At 28.8% G+C, this 25,579-nt stretch overlaps 2 protein-coding genes across 2 annotated transcripts in view; one reads left to right on the top strand and one right to left on the bottom strand.

Moving 5' to 3' along the window:
• LOC111640582 (nucleolar complex protein 4 homolog B-like) overlaps positions 1–6,888 on the bottom strand; it is a 51,560-nt gene extending 44,672 nt beyond the window's left edge. Inside the window, exon 1 of the mRNA XM_023386606.1 lies at positions 6,676–6,888. Coding sequence (XP_023242374.1) covers positions 6,676–6,813 — 138 coding nt within the window. The 5' untranslated portion in view covers positions 6,814–6,888. The remainder of the gene's footprint in view (positions 1–6,675) is intronic.
• A 19-nt stretch (positions 6,889–6,907) lies between these two features.
• Positions 6,908–25,579, top strand: part of LOC111640581 (helicase domino-like) — a gene marked incomplete at its 3' end in the record, with an annotated part of 167,347 nt that continues 148,675 nt past the window's right edge. The window contains exon 1 of the mRNA XM_023386605.1: positions 6,908–7,104. The remainder of the gene's footprint in view (positions 7,105–25,579) is intronic.

Genomic DNA, 25,579 nt, shown 5'->3' with positions numbered 1-25,579 from the left:
CGTATTTGTAAAATCTAACTGACTCGTACAACATGGAATTCATATAAAACGGAATTATCAACAGTGTTATAGGGGGGGGTCGACTGTATACCATTCTTTACTGTTAAGAATAGTTTATATATCATAGTTTTAAGTTCTTAAATGCGAGAATTGTTCTGTGTATAGTTGTAAACTATTGGCCCACAAACACAAGTCTTTACTGTTGAGTATTGGCAAATATTTATTACTCAAACAATACTGTTTATACTGTTCTTAACTATTAAGAAATTCGTTTAAATATTCATAAGACTGTAATTATTTTTTTTTTAGAATCTAAATTCTTCTGATTATATCTATCTACTGAGGCATCATCTTCGTTCTGATAATAATCAAGATGCAACAGATAGGAGCACGACTAAGAACATCCCCGAAATATGCGAAATATTACAAAGATTAAAAGAAGATCTCAGAAGTTCCAAAAGGTAAAAAGAAAAGAAAATCCTTAAAATTTAAAAAAAGTATATTTTAAAAGTATATTTACTTAAAAATTTTTTAGTTTTATCGACGAATTTATCAACGAAACTAACAGAGGTGTGAAATGGTTGTTGGATCTTCTTCGTTTGTGTCCCGAGAAACGAGACAAGACTCACACATCCAGAGACAAACAATATTCTTTAAAACGTTCTTTGGTATGTCTTCAATATAATAGAATTAACATTAATATTTTAAAAATAAAGAAGATAGAAATCAATAAAAAAAAACCAACGTAATCATTTTCATAATGGGTAAAACTTTCTCAAAATTTTAAGTAATTTAACGATGTGAACGACCTCTTCTAGTAATTGCCTGGGGTGAGAAGTCTTTTAGAATGACTCTTAAAGATACTTTTCTAAACGTCACTCGAGTAAATCTTACACAAAAATAATAAGGAATCGATTCGTTATAAGACTATAAAACTGAATTTTTTTTACGTATAATTTCACTCTCTCTTTCAATTGATAGTAATTAATATTTTATAATACTTTGTTCTGCTGACAATCCCGTAACAGGAAACGATACTATCAACAGATTCCCAGGTAAACGAACGACATGTTATTGTTGGGAACAAATGGCTCTTCTATTTAATAGAGCTATACTTAATTTACTTTTTTTTACCCCCTTTCTTATTAGCATCGTACGACCACATAGGTTATTATACACCATAGTTTGTTTTTTTTACTTAGATATTTATTAAACCATTGTTATAGATATATAATTGAAAGGCATGCTCCTGTGTAATGTATATCTGTTAAGTACACAACTACAAAAGACCCATAATTTAATGCTTTTTTTTTTTATTTTATTTTTATAAATGATACTACACTCGATATTTGATAACTGTTACTTTATTTTATAATTACTAGTTACATTTTTTTTTTATTTAACAGACGGAAGAATATGATTGTTTACTGTGTTTAAAATTAATTTCCGGATCTTCGGTTAGTGTATTTTTTTTTTTTTGAATTTTTTATAAAATTTAATGATGAAAATTTAATTTGTTTTTCAATATTTTTAGAAAGCAATCGAAGAAATGACAGAACATAACGATGGACTTTCTACCATAGCTAATTGCATTATGAGTAATTACAGTAAGTCTCGTCTAGTAGCATTAGAGGTATGATTACAATTTGGATTTTTTTGAAGTCAATTCGCTCGTAACGTAACAATATTAAATCTAATTTACTTTATTACTTAATCCCTAAACTGTAGATCTTAACAGCCTTAAAATACAACTTCTATCCTTATTCTTTTAAAGAAAAAAAAACGTTATAAATTATTCATCAGATAAAACGATATTTCTATAAAACGTGATCTTTAAACTAAGCTATAAAATTTATTTATATTTTTATATCCAAATTAAAATCATAAAAGTGTAATTTATCATCTTTTATAGTTACTTACTAAATGTTGTAACACAAGCTCTCGTGGTTATAACAAAGTGTTAGAAGCTATGTCTCAAATAAGAGTTATTTATGGAGAGTCTGTCAGATTTAAATTTTTGGTGGCCATCTTGAATGGAAATGTAACTACTCCTCCCGGATTTGAGGTATTCTAATCATGTCTTTTTTTTTTTTAATGCGATTTATACGTTTTAATCCATTATAACTTCTACTTTTTTTTTGTATGTGTGTTTAAACAGAGGATTACTTTGTCTTTTCTTAATACTTTACTTAAAAAATGCCCGAAATTATCAGAGAAAATAAGATTACAGTGTGAACTAGAGGAAGCCGGATTGGATATGAAAGCCATCGAAATTGTGAGTGTTGCGACTTCATATTTTTAGTACGTTTTATATGAATTCCATGTTGTACGAGTCATTTAAATTTTACAAATACGTGTGCCGGACTGTGAACGGCTCACGTATTTGTAAAATCTAAGTGACTCGTACAACATGGAATTCATATAAAACGGAATAATCGACAGTGTTATAGGGAGGGGTCGACTGTATATTTTGTTAATTTTTTAATAAAATATTCATTTAAAAATGAATTTTATATTATTTTTGTATTTATTTTTTGCAAATAAAATAAATAAAATGATGATTGTGACAAAACATAAAAGTAAAAAAGCAGCTTAGTCCATACTGAAAGCAAATCAGTAGCAGACAAAAAAAAGCAAAGTGAATAATATGTAACATGTGACACCATTTTCGGTGTGAAATTTTCTCATTTAACAAATTGTTCCACTAGATCAACACATTGAAGTTTTTCACTTTCTACATTTTTTAGTTTGAACCAATTTCACTAAGTAAAAAATAATAATTTTCCAGATTCTCATTTGTTTTCATTATTCACTGTCAATGTGAGTTAACCTTTAAAATGACTTTTCATTCTTTCATCTGACTAGAGTTTTGACAGAAAGAGACAACTGATGTCACATACTATAGTATGTGACAAGTCCATTGAAAAAGACAAGAAACAAAGAAAACTTGATCAGTTTTTTAAAAGTACATGACTTAATTTCACACTGCTCTACTTTTCCTTTTATGTTGTTCAAATGTATTATACAGTATACATAGTAAATTGAAACTACTTTGTTAAGAATTACATGTATAGTCAGTGTACAGTGTTAATTTGTGCTGTGTTATGCTATACTTTTGTGGTGACTATATTCACTCTAAAAGCAATTCAAAAGTAGTTTCACTTGTAAGTTTTTTTTGTAACATGAAATGCTGTAGATAATGCCTCAAATGCTATAGGATGTATTTTGAAATGTCACTGAATGATTTGTGCTATGTAGAGTGCTCTGGTGGCCATCATGTCAAATGACCATCATGAGTAGGATACTCATGATAATTTAACAATTGTTACTAATCTTTGTAATTAGTTTATATATAATTTTAATAATTTTCATCAAAACAGAGAGGGACTTTCCACTCTATATGTATATTATTAGTAAAGGATTAGGATTAGACATCCATGAAGAAATAAATAAGTTTAAATCAGGGGTCACCAAACTTTTTCACAGTGAGCCAGATAACTGACGAGAGAATAACAGAGAGAATGACGAGCATGGGCCATATAACCATTTTGTTCAATACAGCACACTGAATACACAAAAAAATAAAGATCACCAACATATTTATTTACCAATACACAAACACGATTGCTGCAGCAAGCTCATAATCACTTTCCTTAGAAACTTCATTGCACGTACATACACAAAAAGTGCTCTGATATTCAAAGTTGCAAAAAGTTGCTGAATTTTTTATTTCACTGATTTTCCCTACAAATTATATTACTGTCAGATGCAAAAATCAGATTGGACCACTTCTGGCATTTTTACATACAGTTATTTTTATTTTTTTTACATAGTAAGTTCATCTACAATTTGAGCAAGACAAAACCTTTCTCACTTGTTTCTAGCCGTTTATACACACGTACGAACGTTTTCAGTAGTAGTAGGCCTTGTTCAGGTACACTGTCAGTACTTCAGTACACAGTTTACCTGAAGAAGGCCTATTAATTAAGAAGGCAAAAGCATTCGTACGTGTGTATAAACGGCTAGAAACAAGTGAGAAAGGTTTTGTCTTGGTCATCTTAAAATAGTTCTAGCTCCAAATGCATAGAAGTATCTACAATTTATGATATTTCTCTATAAATAATTATATTTTAGCTCATTTGTGGCACAATGCAACAATGGGCCAGATGAACTGACCTCGCCAAACTATGGCCTGTGGGCCGGATTCAGCCCGCAAGGTCAGTTCATCCGGCCCGCAGGCCATAGTTTGGTGACCTCTGGTTTAGATCATAAGCTATGATTTTGGAAGTAATACAGCATGTCTGCAACATATGCAGACTTGCCACATGCAGTTTCAAGTATCGGCAATCTAAAGAAGGGGGGAAAGAAAATATGCATTTTGCTCATTCTTGTTCTGGGAAAGCATTACTGTGACTCATTTCTTTGTTTTGCACTAAATACTGAGACCCACATCAGTCTTTGTCCAAGTTCTTGATTATAACTTGTGTTTGTGTGATATCAATTATTTTAAGTTAGTTACAAGTTAGTTTCGTTTATGCTAATTACTTTGCAAACATGGCTCCAAAATGCAGAAATAATGATGCTGGAAGCTCTGATAAGCCAAAGAAAAGTTATAGAGTGCCTATATTTAGAGGAAAAAATTAAAATTTTAGATTTAATGAGAAAAAAAGCCCACTTCTAAAAAATTTTTTAAAGTTGTTTTTATGATTTATAATACCATGCTATTTATTGTTAATATGAATATATATGAAAATATGTGGGGTTACAGATTCAAGTTCAGTCTAAATTGGATTCAAATTTTCAAACTGAAGAAAATAAGCAGTTTATATATCTTTGCTGGAAATATATACATAAATATGCAAATAATTAATACTCATCTGTTTCTAGGCTTGACTCAAATTCATGAAAATATGATGTACTGTAAAGTAATCATAAAAATTGTATGTAAATTCTAAACTCATAATAATCTACAAAGTTTCTAGTTTAAGCATGTTCAAGCATGGTTTTGGTAGCATAAATGATAATACAGCTATCAGATATGTACAAGTTATAGATTTGAGTCTCACTCCAAACTATTTTCTCATATGATTCTATAGTAAATCAAAAAAGATAAATAATACTCAATTAATAGTAATACCATTTACCTGTAATTGGAGATCCTAATAAAGAGAAAATAGATATTTTGAAGTCAGTGTCTAACTGACTCTATATTTTGTCCAAAGTTAGGTCTATTCATGTGTATTTTATATTTTAGTAACAATGTTGAACTAGCCACTTTAGTGAGTCTAATAAATTAAGTACTTTTAACCAAGGATGAAGTTGGAAACACATTAATGTTTTCAACCTAATCAATGAGAGACTCTCAAGCATGGACAAAAAAAGTGAAATTTTACTTTTGTATTTTAATGGAAAAACACTCATATAAAATAAATAATCTTATAATACATAAAGTTCCAAAAATACCAATATACAATTGACTTGAAAGCACTTATCAATTTGCCAAACTTATTTATGTTTATTACAAGGAAGGATAGAATAAGGAAAGAGTTTATTAGAGGTTCTGTTAAGGTGGGTCCTCGAATAGGAAGATTCAAGAATGCAGGTTGAGGTGGTTTGGCCACTTAGAGCAAAGTAGTGAAGATTATGTAGGAAAGAGGGTTGGAAAACTGGTAGCGAAAGAAAGGAGGAAGAGAGGTACCCCAAAGCTGCATTGGAAAGATAAGGTGGAGGAAGATTAAAATCAGAGAGGACTTAAGAGAGAAGAGAGATAGGAATAAATGGAGGAAACATATTAGAGAAGAAAATGCTGACCCCATATAAACATGGAAAAAGGCAAAGATAAAGAAGAAAGAAGATTTATATTTATTACATTTAAAATAATAAACAACAAATTATTATGAAAATTACTCAAATTTTACAGTGTACAAAGTTTACGGTGACATATTATTCCAATTATTATGAAATTTGTACCCTAAAAAGTCAAAAATATACCCATAAATCCAACTCCAATAACTGTAGCATTATATTTGACTTTATCCTAAACTAGATGACTGTTGTTTCCAGATTTATTGATTATAATTTGATCAAAGTCTATTTAGGTAGTCAATGGCTGTGCTTCTGACTGTTCGTGTTCCTGATGGACTGCTGCCAGCAGGCCGCCGAGTGTTTAATGTCACTAGTTATTGAGTCATGGTAGTTCTTGAACAAAAGAAAAAAAAGGAAACGTCTACTAAAAATATAGTTAATCTAACCTAACCAAAGTGCTGCCATTGGGACTACCTAGGTAGAATTTAACCTATAATTCTTTTGGACTATGTATTTATAACTATATAACTAAAATTCAAAGGTAATAAAAAAAAAACAGTACAGTACCTGTTACAATGTCTACTGAGCAGAGAATAAAGGTAATGTTTTTAAGTTCATTCTTAGAAAGAATTACAATAGTCTGAATAAAAACCAAATCTGTAAATTTATATCCAAGTTTAATAGAATTTTATGAAATAAAATCATTAAAATTACTGTTGACAGTTTTATTGGGTCATAATAAACGTTAACAGTTGCCTCGTGTTTGTATTTAACTCCAAACAAGAGGATTTCTTAAACTTATTGTATCAGCAAATCACACATCATCAAAATAAACACGAATTCTGACTTACAAAATAGCTGTATACTCACCATACATAAAGAAATAATATCCAAAAGATTATTAGAAAAGCTACGATCGGTTAAGAATTGATCAGCTTTTTTCTGTAATTCAGAAAAGCACTTTTTGTCGTCCAAATCAGTCCTCGCACGTTTCTTGACTGGAGCCATGTTGAAAGTTGTCACCAAACACGCATGCGTCGAGTAGCTTGGTAGGTGACGTCACTTTATTTACGCATGCTCAGTGTTTTAGATAGTCCGTGTTCAGCCATTACCCTAGAGTTCGTTATAGCGATGTTTCAGTGGATGGCTTTATAAATCGCTAAAAATGACGTTCACATGATCACAATCACAAAGTTTATTGTATAAAATAGATGCTTAAGATTCTTAATTTGAAGGATTGTTGATTCTTATGTATCGATGGATTATCTATAGAAGAATATAAGTAGATTCAATTCAAAGGTAAGAAAAGTTCTGTCGGGGATGAGGACGGAAGATGGCGGCTGCGCAGTATTCCTTTGTTGTTCTTCGGTTGATAATAGTTCTGAAAGGGGGGGTGAAAGTGACCACGTGAGACTTTGTAACTTCTTGTCACATATAAAATTGACATACTATAAAATTACACTAGTTATTACGGTGTAGACAATGTATAACAAGGCGTTATAACGCTAGATATATGCAATGGTCGATTTTGATAACAAAAAGGAGGCGGCGGAAGCCGGCATCTCAACATATATATAATTTTAAATGAATTTCGAACGTTTATTGTATATAAAAGTTAAGGAAAATTCGAATTACTTACGCATTCTACACTTTGCCACTTTCAAAACAAAAGCTGCTCTTTCTTTGTATGAATGACATGTATCAATTTTATTAATAATTATATATTGATTCATATACTTTAATAGGAGTAACTCATGTGCTATTAGAATCACATAATTTTAAACTATATTTGAAATGAAATGCATCCAGTTATAATAAAACAATCAAATTGATTGATTTCTAAATGTGTTTAAATCATATATGCTACTACAATTGCCATGATATTACTGGTATACAATTAAATAAATCAGCAATTACCCACAAACTGGCAATTAATTCTCTTTTAAACAAATGTTTTCATCCATTGTTAATGGTCATCGTCGGGTTTCGATGTAAATGGAATGTTTGTAAAAGAATGTGAATTCCAAAAATTTAAAAAGCTTTGCACGTCGCAAAGATACGTGTGTGCTCAATGTTGTGTTTAAAAAATTACTCTTCCAACTGGATTCCAGTTTTAAAAATACAAGTTTATATAAAATAAACACACACACACACACACGACAAAGATCTATTTTATGTCAAAGCATGCCCCGTTTTACATTGAAACTTGACGATGACCATTAAAAATGGATAAAAATGTTTGTTTAAAAGAGAATGAATTGCTGGTTTGTGGGTATTTGTTTATTTGTCATATATGCTAAATGTCCATCTAAATTACTACCTTACTATTTTTTGAATGATGATGGATATTGTGATCAATTTTAAATTTGGTTTATAGCCAATACAAATAGCTTTTTCAGAATTAATAAGGCTTTTTTTTTAGCTAGGTTAATAACTAAATGCAATCTAAACAGTCTATATTTATCTAATTTCGTATTCTTAAATTTCAAATCAATATTTTATGTTGGAAAATAAAATTACAACAAAAGTTTTAAAAGTTCAAATGTTTGAATTTTCAAAAGTTGGGGTGTAGTTTTCTTGCAATTATTTCGTCTGCAAAGAAATCAATATTATATATTAAACTAACTCTTTGTTTAATATGTTATATAGTATATAACTGTATATATTGATTACTTAATTCATTTCCAGTTAATTTTTAAAAGTATTATCATCATCATTATAAACATGCTTTTTATGGATCATTCAGCCTGAACTTGGATTTTTTGATTATATAATGAAATGTTGCTTGAAATATATTTTCAGTATAAATACAGTAGAGCGTCGATTTTCCGAAAGTCAATCATCCGAAAGAATTCCAGTCGGCAAATTTAAATTTTTGCCGGTGCTGTGGCGCTTCAATCTTTGGCTATGTCTTGGGCTACTCAAATATTTTACGTTTCTGATAATAAATTAACATCTGAAGTATAATTTTTTATTGTTTTTATATTTTTCAATATATTTATTTTGTCTGTACAAAATAAAAAAATAATTTTTAACGATATAATAGTCTTTGTTAGGCTTAACATCGATGAAAATTCAACACGAAGCGACACGCAACGGAGAAAAATTTTGACATCGGATATGTTAAACTATTTTTTCGTACGTAAATCAGTCATCTGAAATATCAGTTATACGGACAACCCCAGTCCCCAATTGATTCGGAAAATCGACGCTCTACTGTACTTATATTGGGATTACATGTAAAATTTTCACTTACTTCTGATTAGTTCAAAGATGATGATTTGATATGTAAAAAATGAAAAAATTATTTATAAAGTTTTAATAAAGTGAAAATGATTTCACCAGTATTACATCAGAAGTAAGCATTCTATTTAGAGCTGCAAAAATTGGCATAAGAAAGAATGTTTTGAAGAAAAATATTTTTTCATTACATTAAAGGATTCAGTTTAATAGAAATCTCCCAGCACAAATAAAATATTCAATAAATATATCTTGATTATTTGAATTGTTTTATCTCATTAGATAGAACATTAGATTGTGAGTTTTGGAAAAATTTTATTTATGAATTGATGTTTCTCAAACAATAATATGCTTTTCTGCATTAGTTCTTACAGAAATATACTGATTTAAATTAATTTATCACATTTTAGATTTCAATGTTTGAAATATAAATTTTGTGGAAGTTGCAATAAACTATTGAAAAAAGGAAAGCCATTTATTTCTGATAAATAATAACAAATACTATTGAAATTGTTTTTACTTATTTTTTTTTATTACATAATTTGCCAAAATTTTGTTAATAATTTTGCCATTTTTTCAAGTGATTCATTTTCAATTAATCAGAAATATGTGAATATATATAATTTGAGGCTACTTTGATCTGAATATTAATGTTAAATGAATTTAATACTGTTGATAGTATTAAACTCAGTTACGATGATACATAATATTTTAGTAAATTAATTTTAATCAAAATTTACTTTGTATGGAATATTTAAACAATGTTTATAGAATTGCTAAACATTTTAACTATTTTTGCCATTTTCAAGAAAAAATATTAAAAAGTCTACAACAATAATTTGGGATGTAGGCCTAGTGTGAATAAACTGACTTGATGAATTAAAGATGTTAAAATGTTATTTTAGGGAATTTTTTTTCATTAAAAACTATACTGATATTTACAGTATGTATATGCATGATTCAGGATGTATGGGTAAGTTACCATAGAAAAAATGGTCATTTGATCATTGTTTATGTATGTTCTTGATAGTTGTTGAATCGGATGCTTATTTTATGTAAAAAAAGAAATATTTTCTTTTAAGAGTATAAATATTTTTGACATTTTCACTATTTATACGGATTGTAATATTAAATATCTATTTTTTAACAAGTTAAAAATAATAAAATTATACAAAAGGAATATTAACTTCAAAATTTTTGTTAAATTATGGAACAATCTTGAGTGACTAAGACAAAACCTTTCTCACTTGTTTCTAGCCGTTTACAAACTGGCCAAAAATGTTTGTACTCAGTTTGTAAATGGCTAGAAACAAGTGAGAAAGGAATTGTTTTAGACATTTTAAATAGTTCTAGCTCCAAATGCATAGAAACAATGTTGAGACTTGATTTTTAAAACAAATTTATTTAAAGAACAGTTTGATAGAACAACAGATGATCTTATCATGCAAGCAATAGTCAAACTTTTATGCTGATTGAATTTCCCAATTAGTCAATTATAATTGCTGTAAAATATTTAGCAGACTTTTTTCTTATTTTGTTGAAGCTTTAATTTGGACACAAACTGTAATTATATATAAAAGATTTAATAATAATTAAATGTAATTCTTAATAATAATTATAATTGGCCTTTAATTTATAAATTATTTTTATTAGAGTTTATAATTACTTTTAAATGTTGACTATTTTTAACTATAAATTATGATGCAATAAGTTATAAAAGCAACCTTATACTCTTCTTATATAAATAGTATGATTCTAACATACATATTTTGTATTGCCACTTGCATTGAATAATAATTGATAATTAGTTATTACTTTCTATTTATTGTATTAAATATAAAAATCCTTATAATATATGTCTATAGACAAGTAGGCGGCACCAGTATCCCAAATAAGTTTAAAAATTATCCTATCATAATATTTAAATCAAATAAACTAAAACTGAAAAATTTTATTCAACATTTATTTATTTTCTTTTATCTTGTTGAAATAAGGTAAAAACTCAGAAATGAAATATTTGATTTTTCTTTATTTGAAATGTGTTGAAACAAAATATAATAATATATTTTTCATTTCAACAAAGATATATTCATTTAACATGCTAACAGATATTCCATTGCCAAAAACATATCATTTACTGTCATTGAGATGAGTGTTACAATAGCTCCATATGATTTAATGTCCCAAATATATTTTTTTAATTTTTTAATATTTTATTATTATGTTGGTGGTGTTGATAGAGTGTATCTTATCATCCAACAGAAATTCAAAGAGTGTATCTTACATGGCATGTTCTGATGCCTAGTACTGTGCTAGACCAGGGTGGAGCCCTGTCTGACTAGTGCTGCAGAACAAATTCTTATGTTTACATGCTGTTTGTATATGTATCTGTGTTTAAGAATTTCTTGACTGTGTAATATGTGTTTAGCATGGTAACCTTCTGTAGTATGATGTATGTACTATTGTGAATCTGCAATCTTAATGTTCCTAGCCTTTTTCTAATGTATGTGGTATTGCAAGAAAGGACTACTAGCAATGCATCTGTGATAAATAGATAAAATACAGATACTATTTACCACAGATGCATTTCTTGGGCGAGTTTTGAGTATTCGTTACTTATTTCAGTGCATTTATTTTATTTGTTATGGGTGTTTGGTACAGCTATGTCTTTGATGCATGTGATTTTTACATTCACTGTTGATAAGATTTTTATTTAGTAATTTGGCTACAGGATTTAAAATTCCTGCAGTTGAATATGAAAAATGTTAGCCAAACAGAATTAATTCAATAAATTGAAATATACAGTAAAGTTCTGGAAACTCAACGTTCCATAAAACTCATCAGGTCATCCGAAAAAGAAAGAAGTACATGTAATGTAATTTTTATCTCTATCATGTAATACTGGGATTAAATAAGTTATCTTTATTCACTAAAAACATTTGTTAACTGCATTAATTTCATGTGTTAACAAAGAATATAAAGTGCATTATCATCAGACTTTGTGTATTCTCAAAGTTTCAGCTTTCTATCTTAATTAGAAGTAGATGAAATTTGAATTACAAGGTTTGAGGTTAAGATACAGACCAAGTCAAATAAAAGAATTTAATTCATAATAATGAAAAAGTAATTTTTATTATGTAAAAAATTTATTTACAATAACTGAACAAGTGTAATATATTAGCTAGAAGCAGCCTTAGCTATGAGAGCAGTGTGGATTGTGGTTGCACTTTGTTACCAGTTACAGATTATAAATTGCTAATGTTGCCATATATTTGATCAAAACTTATCAGTAGATTTTGTATAAATTTGGAGGTTCAAAAATTTTATTCAATTACATCAGTTTTTTTTATCAATTATATATTATTTTATATAGTACAATAAAATTTTTTGTGTTTATTATGAATGTTCAAAAGAAAAACACAAAAACAGTATATACAAAAATATATATTTTTTCAAACATTAGAAAAAGAGATTAAGTATGATTTTTGTATTTAATTAAACAAAACAACAATGTTAATAAAATTTAAAATATTAATAAATAAATCTAATATGTAAATAGTAATAAAGTACTCAACATAAATACTATACTTTGCAAAATGTTCATTACAAGCAGACCTAGGCATATTAAACTGCTGAAAACTAATTGTCAATAACACAGGTAAAATTGTAAACAAGTTATATAAGTACAGTGGATATGCTCAGCATCACAAGAAATCGTGTTATTGGGACATTCATCATCAGAGGATTTTATGCGATTTCAGAATAAAACATATACCTCTGGACAATAAAATGATAATTTTGTATGAGTAGTAGTTATAATTTTTTCATCATGTTATATGAATTTGCATTTTAGGGGAGCGTATTATGTAGGAGTTCACTGTATATTAAAAAAACAACAGTTGTTTTTGCTTATTTTAATCATAAATTAGTTTTTTCAGCTGCATAAATATAGACACCTTTGGGTCTGTTTTCAACATTAGAATAAAAGAACACAAGTCATGAAACATTACTATTAGACATTCATTTTTATTCATTGATTGAAATATTCTGTTGGACTGCTCTGAACAAGATTTCACATCCATCTCTTCCTAGGCTTGCAGAATCACTGTTTTTTGGTGTTCATCTGATATAAAAGAACATTTATCTGTGTGTAATTTTTTCAGATTGAGGTCTAAGGACATTGCTGGCTAATCTAGAACCTCAATATTGTTATTCTGTGGTGGTCCTCAATATGGTGTGTATTGTGACTAGAATTAATGTATGCATCACCTTATTATATAATAATATAAAGTGGGTGTACTGGTCTTATTAAAGAAATGATAGAAGTTGATTGGCAAGAGTCAGTTAATAATCTGAACAGTTCATTCTTGATGAAGCAAAAGCTAAAGGTAATTTTCCTACAGTACTAACATTCCAAACTGTCACACTATCTTTGCCAAAGTTATGCTTAGGAAAACACCAAATTTCATGTTCATTCAAGTAAATTCCAGACACTTCTTTTTGTGTAAATGGACACTTCTTTATTTTGATCTACACAATGTTTACATACTGATGTAGAACTCTGCATACAGCAGTTTGTGCAGAAATTTTTATATCACAGACCTTTTGGATGTCACTGCAGCTTTATGTAGAATTTAAAGTGATTGACTATTCTTTGCTAGTCTTTTTGGGAGTTTGGAAGACTGACCTGCTTTTTTTTAATCTGTAAATACTTGAATTTTTTTAAGTAATTACAGATTACACTTGCTGTCTGTTCAAGCATTTGCCAATGTATTAATATTTACAGCCTTTGTTTTCATTACACAAAGCATCAATTTAGGCCTTTTCCAGCTCTGTTAATTGTTTTCCACATAGCATTTCTGAATGTAATCAACAAACTCAATAGAAATTCAAAATTTCTTTTAGATGTTTTGGGTGTCTGTACTAATATCCGAGTATAAATTATAAAAGTGTATTTTTTTCTTCTGCTCTTTTAACACTACTTTCTTAGAATTACATGAAATACAGTGTAAACTATACTTGTATAAAAGTATAAAATTTATATTACTAAAAGATGCAGATTGAACTCTGAAATGCATCTCTATTTCTGTCATTTATGCAGTACTATTAAAATATACAAAGTCAATATTTATTAGTATAGCAATTAAAATTTTTTTTAATTCTTTGGTAGACTAGATTTTTGAGATAAAAATCAATAGTTTTGTATAATTCATAAAAAATTGGAAGCAAAGCACTATATTGGCCTAGCTGCACATATCTCTGGCACTTAATGAGAGATGAGTGTAGCATTATCTAGCACAGTTTCCTAATGGGGTTGGTATTGACTCCTTAGAGGTTGATGAAAGTTTTTAAAACTTTGCAAATATAAAAAAATTATTTAAAATTTTACACATTTTTTTGTTCTTAAATAAATGTAGGAAGATGTTTTTTAAAAATTATGTAATAGACTATGACATATATATAATATTGAAGGGGGTTGATGGAAAAAATTTTTCTTAGGAGTTGATACACAAAAAGATTGGGAAACTATGATTTAGCATGTAACAAGTCTGAAGGTGTTAACCTACAATTACAACCTACCTGTCAAAATTTCCCAATGTGTATTTCAGTTTTCCTTTTTTTTGACAATGATGGTGATTTTGTTTTAATTCTCCAAGTCCAATATTTTTTCACAAAAACAATTTGGTGAGTGGTGATGGAACACTAGATTTTTTGTTTGTCAATGAATATGATGTCTGGTCTGTTATGATGGGGGTTGTTTTGTCTGTGAAACTAGTTTTTTTATTATAATTTTTATTTTTAAACTTGTTAGGTTTTATAAATATAGTTTGTCTTATGATGTTTACTAATCTCTGAATATAAATAAGATTTGACATTGATTAAATGTGGTCTTTCCAATGCCATTAAATATAAAAAGTTTTAAATTAAATGTTGAAATTAATAATAGTAAATTTTTTAAATTTAATTTTAGATTTAGAAAAACTTTAAATTTATATGATTATTTTTATATTACTAAAATATTATATATTAAGTTTTTACATAATGAATGTTTTTCTTCCAACAAAGATAATAGCTAATATTTTGTAGTTTTTTAATGTTTGGAATTTTTTGTTTATAAATTTTATTATGTCAGAATTTAGAAGGAATTCTGTTGTTCTCTTTTAATAATATTGATATATAATGTTGTTTATGTACTGTACATGCTTATTATTTTCTTTAGTAACAAACATTTATACTTAAACTTATTGATTTTTTTAATGAAGGTTGATTATATTTTTTAGTATAGTTTTAAGTTAATATAAATTATATATTGTATGCAAATCTATTGTTATCAAGTTAAACATCAAATTATATTTTAAGCATGTAAATGACCTTAACTAAGATATCATTTTATTATAAATTTTCTGATGATTATTTAAGGATGCATGATTATAAAGTTAACTGATTAATGATTAATGGGATTGTATAATTGTTTAATCATAAGATTAATCACTAATTGTTGTGAAATATTTTTTAAACTATATTTAAAACTAAGATAAAAAAATATTGAAATTTTAGCCTTTTTTTTTTAGTTTTGCTTAGTATCTATCAATTAAATATATAAATATTTATTTTATTACTTATTAACAGTTTAAAGTTGCATGAAGATATTGAAAAATGAATCACATAAGTTGTCCTCAATCAAGTTGGATTATTGCTATAAATGTTAATAGAGATTTAGTTTGTATACAAAGGAGAGAAAGTTTTGATTGTTTTCTTTTTTTTCTTTATTTCCATTGGTCAGTAAGAAACACCATAATCCTTATTGGTTTATTTAGTATACTAGCAGGTGCACAGAATGATCTCACCACTGTAATAAAAAGGAATTTGTGTTTATATATTTATTGTTTTATGTATTATCATGTAGGTATGATTTTATATTCACATACTAAAGGAAATCAGTCTCTTGCTTAGAATCCTTTCTACATTGCATTCTAACAGGCCTGCTTACTTGATAAGTAAGATGAAAAGGAGAACTGCATGATTCTTTCATTCTTTCTTTCTTCTTCTCTAATATGGAGGATTCTGGCTGGATCAAACTCATGATTGACTATGTAATTGACTTAAAACTGATGCAACTGTCACATAAATAACAGCTATTTCTATCAGCTAAACTAAATTGTTTAGCTGATTTAAATTCTTATTCTTAAGTTAAAAATGTTTAAGTGTTATGGACATTTTTCCTGTTTTCTTAATTCCTTTAGTATTTGCCTCCTATTCTTGAGTGATCAATGTAACTAACTAACTTATCCATAATAGGTAGTGTTGCCAACACTGGTTTTGAGTTAAATTGTCAGGATCTGTGGATAACCAAACACTAGACAGTTTCATCTAAATAATGTACTGTGAATTTTCAAACAGAAAAAGTTTACTGTGATAATTTTGATTATACTGTCTATACTCTGTGTCAATCTAAGCTGATAATGATGTAGATGATACTACATTACAAAAATTACTATGATAAGTGAACTACCAAAGAATGCCAATAAACTTACATAAAATATAGTTCAATCAAAAAATTCACTTATGGAGTTCTTACATTATGAAATTATTCACAATAAGCATCATGGTAATGTTTTATTTTAAAACTAATGTATGAAAACTAAAAAAACAAGTACACAGTAATAAAAATTCGAATTGTAGGGTAGTGGGAAATTTAGTTCTGTTCAAGATTTCTGAGCATGAAGTAGTGTTTACTAAGCACAAGAAAGGCAAGTGATAAAAGACAGATTGCTTTGAATGTTGCTTATTGTGAATAATTTCATAATGTAAGGAGTCCTGTAAATTAATTTTTTGATGGAACTGTATTGGTGTTCTTTGATAGTTCACCTATCACAATGATTTTTGGAATGTACTGTAAAATCTCATTTTAACAGATTGCAGAACAATGGATTTTTTTGTCCTAGTCCTGCCAAATCAATGTAATTTTACCTCTTTTTTTTTGCAAATGTGTAACTTGGAATAACAGATTTTTTCCTGGCTCCATCTCTGGTAAATATTGTACTTTTTTTCAACCTTTAATTAATAAGTGGATGTTTCCAGATACTGAATTAAAAAAAATACATTGCATGCTGTGCAAACTAAGCACTTAATCTTCATGGTTCTCACTGCTAATGTTGCAGCACATGTTGATGCTCTTCTGTGGTGTGTTGAACTACTTCGTAGGCTTAACACTTCCAGATATACACATGTGTACAACAAAGGTGTGCAGACTCATGTTCAGGAAATATCAGACTTTGAAATCATTCTTACATAAAAGTAACATTTTGTACTGACAGTGCCACCAAAAGAAGCCCAGAAACATCACGTCATCACAGTGTCATCAAAGAAAACCAAGATGGAAGAGTTTTTTAACATATCGTGAAGTGCTAATGATCTTACATACTTTGTTGCTTTTTGCCTTATAATGTATAGTTTCTATCAGCTTTGTTATGGCATAATGTACGATTTATAATATATGTGTTTATATAAAATAAAGAATAGAAATCTTGAGACTGAATAATTTTGAGTACAGGTGTATTTTTATGTGGGCTAAGGGGTTTAAAAAATGAAAATTTTTTTGAATAATGGATATTTTCCTGGGAGTGTGAGAAATCTGCATTTGCAATATAATGGATTTTCAGAACAACAGATGATTTTTGGTATCCCGAGCGATCTGTTAAAACAAGATTCTGCTATAATATTGTCTGTCACTATATCAGCATTGTTGAAACAGAATATAAGATTCTTGACATTGATTCAAGATAGGGTTTGTTATCTTTGTTAATGTAGATTATATACTTTTTTGATGATTCTACACCAATATCATTCTTAATAAATATACACCATGACTAATATTTTTGGAGACAGTGTTTTTCTGTTAATAATTTGAAAATTAACAGACTTGCATTACAAGTAATTTCACACATCATTCTTTTGAATGCAAGTAGTTAACAAAACACTATGAAATAAAGGGTGGGGCATAATGGAGTCCTATATTTATGAGGTGAATTTCAAAAAATAAACAGTACAATAATATGGAAAAAACTTTTTATTTAATCAAAGTACATGTAAGAAAGTTTTTTTTTTTTTTTGTTAGGTTTTAAAAATGATGTCTTCTAATTGTTGGCCTTCATGGGCGAGCATATTTGGAGCAGTTCCTCTCACCAGCATATCTGGAGGAATTTTAGTGATTTCCTCATGAATGGCCTCCTTGAGTTCTTGTAGGGTTTGAGGGTTGAGATACCTCTATAAGAAAAAGTCATAGAGGGTCAAATCAGGAAAACAAGGGGCCATTCAATGGCTTCTCATAAAGAGATTTGTCGACCGGGGAACATTTCTGGCAAAATGGCATGAGTTGTATGTGCTGTAGCTCCATCCTGTTGAAACCAAAAGCCTTGGAGCAGTCTCCAATGCTCTGAGTGTGGCGATATTTCCAGATGTCCTCAGGAATTTGGGACGTCCAACTGCTTTTTATGATTTGCAGATCCTGTTGTCCTTAAATTTTGGACCCATTTCAAAATTGTCTTCCGATCAAGAACACTTTCCTTTGCATTTAAACAAAATTGCATGCGAAAATGCCCTCTGTGTCATAAAAATGCAGTCACAGACTCTGTTTTTGAAAAAAGCCTCAATGATGAAGTCCCGTTTTTCACCCATCCATGGCATGTTGACTACTGAAAACTTTCTTGTTCACGCCACCTAACGGGACAATATCATTTTTAAAACTTAACCAAAAAAAACCTTTAATTCACATCGTAAATGTGGGACTCCATTATGCCCCACCCTGTAGTTGTTTACATAAGAATAATAAATAAATACCTTATAATAAACATGTACTGTACATGGTTAATAAATAACAATTTAATTGTTTAAAAATGAGAAACTTTTTTAAAAATTACACAGATGATGCTGAGAATTAATCAATGAGATCTAATAATTAGCTACAAACGAGATTGATGCTTAGTCCATAAAAATATATATATATATATATATATCTAAAAATTTATTAGTACTGTAATGAACGTTTTCAGTTTGAAAAAGATTCATACTGAAAATACTGGTTTTTTTTACAATGGAATAATTATTTACTGATTATTCCAATTATTAATTGTCACTTGATGATTAATCACATCATCTATATTATTACTTATAGTAATAAACATACCTCATTTCCTATTTTTCTGTTGTATTCATCTGTCTCAATAATTTTATACTTCTATGATATTTCATCATACTTGATTTAATCTGACTTTTGAGTATAAATGTTTTTGAATAGATTAATTGTATAGTTAGTTTGAAAATGTATAGATTTTCAGTATTTTGTTGTTAATAATAATTTCTTAAAATACTTTGCAATTTGTAAACAAACATAATAATTAATTTGTTTGTTTACAAATTGCAAAGTTTCTTTATTTATAACTTCATTATATAGATATATTCTAAGTTTTTATTATAATCTTTAACTATTTTACATATGTACTATATTTCGTTATCACTTTCATTTTATCAATTCTTATTTAAAATTGCCTTGTAGCAAAAATAAAACTATCTTTATCTTTCAGTTTCAAAATTACATTTCTATTATTATGCTTTTCTCATAGATTCCTTCTTTTTTTAATTTCTTTGTATCACAGTATTCAGAAAGTGTTTTCTGTTTTGCTCAAAATTTTTTAATAAGAGAGCTTGTTTTTCTTCAGTAATAATTTTGAAGTTTGATAGAAGTACAATAATTTTCAAAGATGCATTACTTTTATAAACACACATATACCTAAGCTAGTATTTTTTTTAATTGTTAAATTTGTATTAAAGTTATAGAATATTAACCACAACTCAGACTGGTTGTATATGCAACAAATAACAAAAAAACACCAACAAAAATATTTTAATAAAGATTTTGGATCTGTTTGATTCAATTTAAAAATCATGTTCTGTCTGTATATATTCAAGGATAACTGATGTTTATTGTATATGAAAAAAAAAATGCTTGTAGCATAAAATACTTTTATTTTTTATTGGTTTACTGGTTCTGTGTTATTTGTTATGGATATTTGTCACAATTACATATTTTATACAGTTTTATTTCATTGATTTGTTTTGCCTAAGATATACAGTGGGTGATCGGTTAATGAACAAATCGGATAACGAACACTTTCGCGAAAGATTTTTATGATCGGACAACGAACACTACTGAACAAACACGAGAAGAAGCAATGTAAAATAACGAATACCGATTGGTCTTCCTTTGTCTTCAGGCAACAATTTGAAACTTTTTGGAGCACGGGAGCCGTCGACATCGATGTCTCTCTGACAGAAACAATTCTTTTATGTTTTCTTCTGAAAAAGAGGATTAATGCTGATATCTGCTATTAAAGAACTTTTGAAGAAGTTGGAGGATGTCAGAACAGCGGTCTTAAAATGCCATCCAAGTCAGGTTGAGGTTAATAGGCTTAGGGATCTCTACAATTACAATGCTATTAATTACTTCTGAAAAATCATTAAGAAGACAGAAAAGCAATCGACATTGGACAAATTCTTTAATCCCCACATAAGGAATAAACATGACTAATAAAAATGCAAGAACCGTGTATATATGTATTTTTATTATTACACTAGCTGCAAGGACCCGCTTCGCTGGGTTTTTAAAAAGTAACGATAGTGAAGATTAAGATAATTACAGCCAATCTTACCCGTTTTCACAGAATGCAAGAATTAGGCCCCCTGTTTCCAGAGTAATTAGAGACCTGGTCCCGATTCTATTTCTAAACGTCTCCTGTTCACGTCCAGTCAAACGAACTATTTTCAATGTTTTTGGAACGTTTACAATTGTTCTATAATCGAATCAATATTTAAATTTTATGTTTGAATTAAATTCAAACAAATTTGAACATAAAATTCGAAATAGAGAACCACTTTCAAGCCCATATTTCCCGCACCCTTACAGCTATTGAGACGCAACCACCCTGGTGCACGAATGGAGACTTGGGGCTACTACCACATACAAACACCATTCACGTGCGATGTGTAGTTTTGGCAGAAAAGTGAAATATAGGGACACACACGTCCATTTTTATATATATATTATTACATATGAATAAACGTAGTAAGAAAGTATATATATTTTATTTTTTTGGGTCTCCAGAATGAATTAATCAAATTCCCATGGAAAACTATGGCAGATCGATAATCGGTTAACAAACAAAATCTTGGAACGGATTACATTCATTAACTGATCACCCACTGTATTTAAAATTTAGTAACCTTTAGAAAGAAATTATGATTTCATTTTTGATGCTTTATCCAATTATAGAAAACAGATATTTATAAATTAATGTATCACAAATTATTTTATATAATTGGTTCTTGATTGCTTTCATTTCTATCTAAAATGCCAAATTCTTAAAATTTATTTAAATTTGTTTCTAAATATATCTAGTTATATTATATTTAGATTTTATGCTTCAATAACATTTAATTCTAAGTTAACAAGCCTAATGGCTTGTTAACTTAGAATTTATCCATAATAAGCAAATCTGTAAATCTATATATATAAAAATGAATGTATGTCTGTCTGTGTGTGTGTCCTTCATGCATTACCACACTGTTTATCCGATTGCCGTGAAACTTTGGGAAGTTGTTTAATATACTCCAGCGAAGGTTTGTGGCATAGTACGATTTGCATGAAGCTTTGGAAAGTTTTTTAATTTTTTAATACACTCCCGCGAAGTACATTTATCCTACGATAGATGGTGCGTGTTTACACGAGCATTCGCGCACAGTGTGTTCGATCGATTTCAAATTGTGAAGACCATTTCCCCCCTTCAAAAATATCTCTATATATGCATTTGTGAACTGTTATTTACGATATTTATAATAATTTTTGTTTAATCACTTTATTTCGACTTTTTTTGCTAATTATGTATTCGCTCGAACTTCATTAAAATCTTAACTGTACCCCGAACAACAACCGAAGTTGTAGGAAGAAATTCGCCTATTTTATCAATCTAGGTATTTCCCTTTTTCAAATTTTAATATCAACTCAAAATAATTTAAAAAGACAAATTACAATAGAACGGTTTATTATCCAAATATCAGAAATTTCACAACATGCCAAGGAAGAGAGGAAGGAGCAATTAAATAATAAAAATTATAAAGGATTAAAAAATATCGCGCTTCTGACAATCGCTGCGAGTGTGTGGGCTAAATTTGGAGAATCCGTGCTTCTCGCGTGAACAACTGTATGTGGCCGGCTCATGCGTCGGAAAACCTTCCGATTTATTTGTGTACGCACCAGACGAAAAAACAAAAAATATCGTGTATCCACGAGCACTCCAATAAATAAATAGAATTGAAACAACACTTTGAAATGTTTTCCCGATGAAAACGAATAATAATAATAAGTTTCAATAAAAATGATAAAATGAAAATTTAATTTTATTATAACGAGTTTGCTTGAATTTCGTTTCTTCTGAGATCGCAGCAATGCGCGACGGGTAAGCTAGTCAGTTTATGAAAACTTGTTCACCACAATTGTTGATTTCAACTTAAAATAGTTTACATTAAAAAAACTAAGAAATAAGAAACATAATGTTTTGCATTGCATATATGTATTTTTATATACTGTTTAATTACATTTATCAGTTTTAGGTGAAATAAATACATCAATGCAAAGTTAAGTTTTAGCATAATTAAAGCCAAGTGATGTTAAAAAAAATGGTACTTTTTGATTAGCAGGATGACAGTCAATGGATGCAATCTAAATCGCGAATGCATATGAATTTTTCCATTATACAAAAGATTATATGTTTAAATTGAAAAAGGAAGCAAATTTACTATTTCTGTTAATAGGATTTAAAAATTTAAGAAGAATGATTGTGAATATAACATGCATACTATTTTTACACTAATTTCAATAAAATGATTAGCATATTTACATGTTTTTATCACTGAAGGAGTGAAAATCTTTTTATTCTATTAATACTGTAAGGTCTCGTTTTATGCGGTGGATATGTTCTACAGAAAAGCGCATAAAAAAAATTCGCATAAAAAAAGACTTTACTTGCCTTGAAAAAGTAGGGATACGTTCCGTAATTTTCTAAAATCGCATAAAACCAAAACAACGAGTTAAAATTAACTTAAAACCGCATAAAAAAGTTTGCAGATATTAAAAGAAATAGGCTGCTTAATGAATTACTTCGAATGTCTGAAAGAAATTCATATAAAAGCTTAAAATAAACTTGTATTCAAACTTAATTCAGTTTTTTTATTGAAAAGTAATATAGTTTTACATTTTTTTTGAATTTTTGGAATGTTTTTTAAGTCTCCAAATTTTTTAAAAATATTAAAAAATATACGGCCAGCTTCACCCTACTTTAAACTCTTGTCCTCCTGCGACGTTTATGAGAATGCCCCGGGAAATCCAACTCCAGCTGTCTTCAAGGTCATCCAGATGTATAAACTGACTCATCAGTGTTAAATTTCGCAGAAGGGCAAGACAAAGGAAGTTAAACTTTGAAGCTTTTTCTTCAAAATTAACGCATTTCTTTGTTTTTTTTTAGTTTTAAGTATTTTTAATGTTTAATTACATTTATATCAAAAATTGCTAGGAACTAAAGCGATTAAGGTAGATCTAGCTGTCCTTTACATCCATAAAGGTTATATGTCAGTGGAACAAATGGAGTGAGCTTTGAGTGTCCCACGATTTTTGGAGACTGTCTATACGCGGGCTTCCTAAACAAGCCTATATGTATGTTTGTCCAAAAAAATTTTGGATGAAATACAAACCACACAACTTCAAAATCGCATTAAAAAAATCCGCATAAAACGAGACCTTACAGTACTACAGTATGTTTGTCGTAACTATTTATAAACATTTATTATATTTATAATTTTTACAATTCTGACAATGCAATTGTCATCATTTATACATCACAAATTTCACATGATTATGTAAAGTGGTTTTACACATTGGCAAGAAGTGTCTTCATTTAGCTTAATTTTTTTGTTTGTAGAGTTTGTGTAGCAAGTGTTTGTTTTTTCAAATGGATTCATTTATACTTATTGAAAATGGATTATACATTATGGGATCTTCCTGACGATGAAGAAGGCGCTATTAGTTTATTTCAAAAACAAGGAATTTTGCACAAAGAATCACCGAATGTCTTTGTATTTTTATTCATCAGATAGTCCTAAATGGAGATGTCATATAAGGACATGTCATGAAAAGAAGGGAATTACAACCAACAACTGGTTTGTAGGCTCATGCATATCATTTTTAAATGCTGTGTGTTTCATATATCTATGGTCGTTGGAATTAACATCCTATGATTTCTGTCAAATGCAACTAGGCCTGAATCCAAGTACTACTATGGACTGGAACAGTTACATGCCGAGAGGTATGTGCTCATTCCCTAATAAATCGTCCTAATTTAAAGATCTGTGGTGTGAATAAAATTGTAGAAATTGACGAAACTATGTATATGTGCAGAAAGCAAAATGTCAATCACGTTTTTTTCTGTAACAGTGGGTGTTCTGTGGTATATGTAGGGAATCAAAAGAATATTTTTTAGTGCAAGTCCCAGATCGTTCAGCAAATACCTTAATGAAGGAAATAAAAAATCATATACATGAAGGAACTACTATTTATTCAGATAGTTGGAAAGCATACAAACATCAGGAATTAGATGAAACTGGATTCGATCATTTTCAGGTCAATCATAAATACAATTTTGTGGATCCCAACATAGGGTGTCATATGCAAAATATAGAGAGGTTATGGCGCATATTTAAATGGAGAAACAAAGTATTGTACAACTTGGTACTTCTTGTCACCATTTGCAGTCATAACTTATAGAATTTATCTGGAGAAGACAATATTCCAAACAGGAAACTTTACAGCTATGTTACACATCTCAAAATTCCTGCTGTTACACATGCTTCCTGTATGATATGCCGTAGTTATTAAAAGTGATATTTTTTGTAATTATATTGTTAGATAAAAAAATTTTCTTTGTAATTATTTAATTTATGTTTACAATTATCTTTATGTAAAAAATGCAAAATAAAAGTTTAATTTTGCAAAAAATAGGAGGCAATTGACTGGTGTCCTGCTAACTCAAGAAGTACCAAAAAAATTAATGGCAAAATCTTACCAAAGAAAAAAATAAATTATTTTGATTTTTCTGGCAAATTTTACAGATATGTTGCTGCAACAAATATTTGAATCATCATTTTGTTCTTAATGAATAAATGAATTTGTTGATTTGATAATTATCACAAGTTAAAAGGGAAAAGATGTGAAAAAAATAAACATGCTGTTCAAAAAACATTATATTTTCTAACTGCACATGGTAACCAGATGAAACATAACAAGTAATGCCTCAAATCCACTGGCAGTTGTAAATATACAGTCGACCCCCCTATAAGATATAGATACGTTCCATTCTTTAGAAATCCGATTTCTTACGAGTCGTTCCAATCACAGCCCGACACGTGTCAAATTTACGGACTACGGCTG

Source organism: Centruroides sculpturatus, unplaced genomic scaffold (genome assembly GCF_000671375.1).
Source record: "Centruroides sculpturatus isolate CEXI.00-Female unplaced genomic scaffold, Cexi_2.0 scaffold1354, whole genome shotgun sequence".
NCBI classification, from domain to species: Eukaryota; Metazoa; Arthropoda; class Arachnida; order Scorpiones; family Buthidae; genus Centruroides; species Centruroides sculpturatus.
This window is presented reverse-complemented; position numbering and strand designations above follow the sequence as displayed.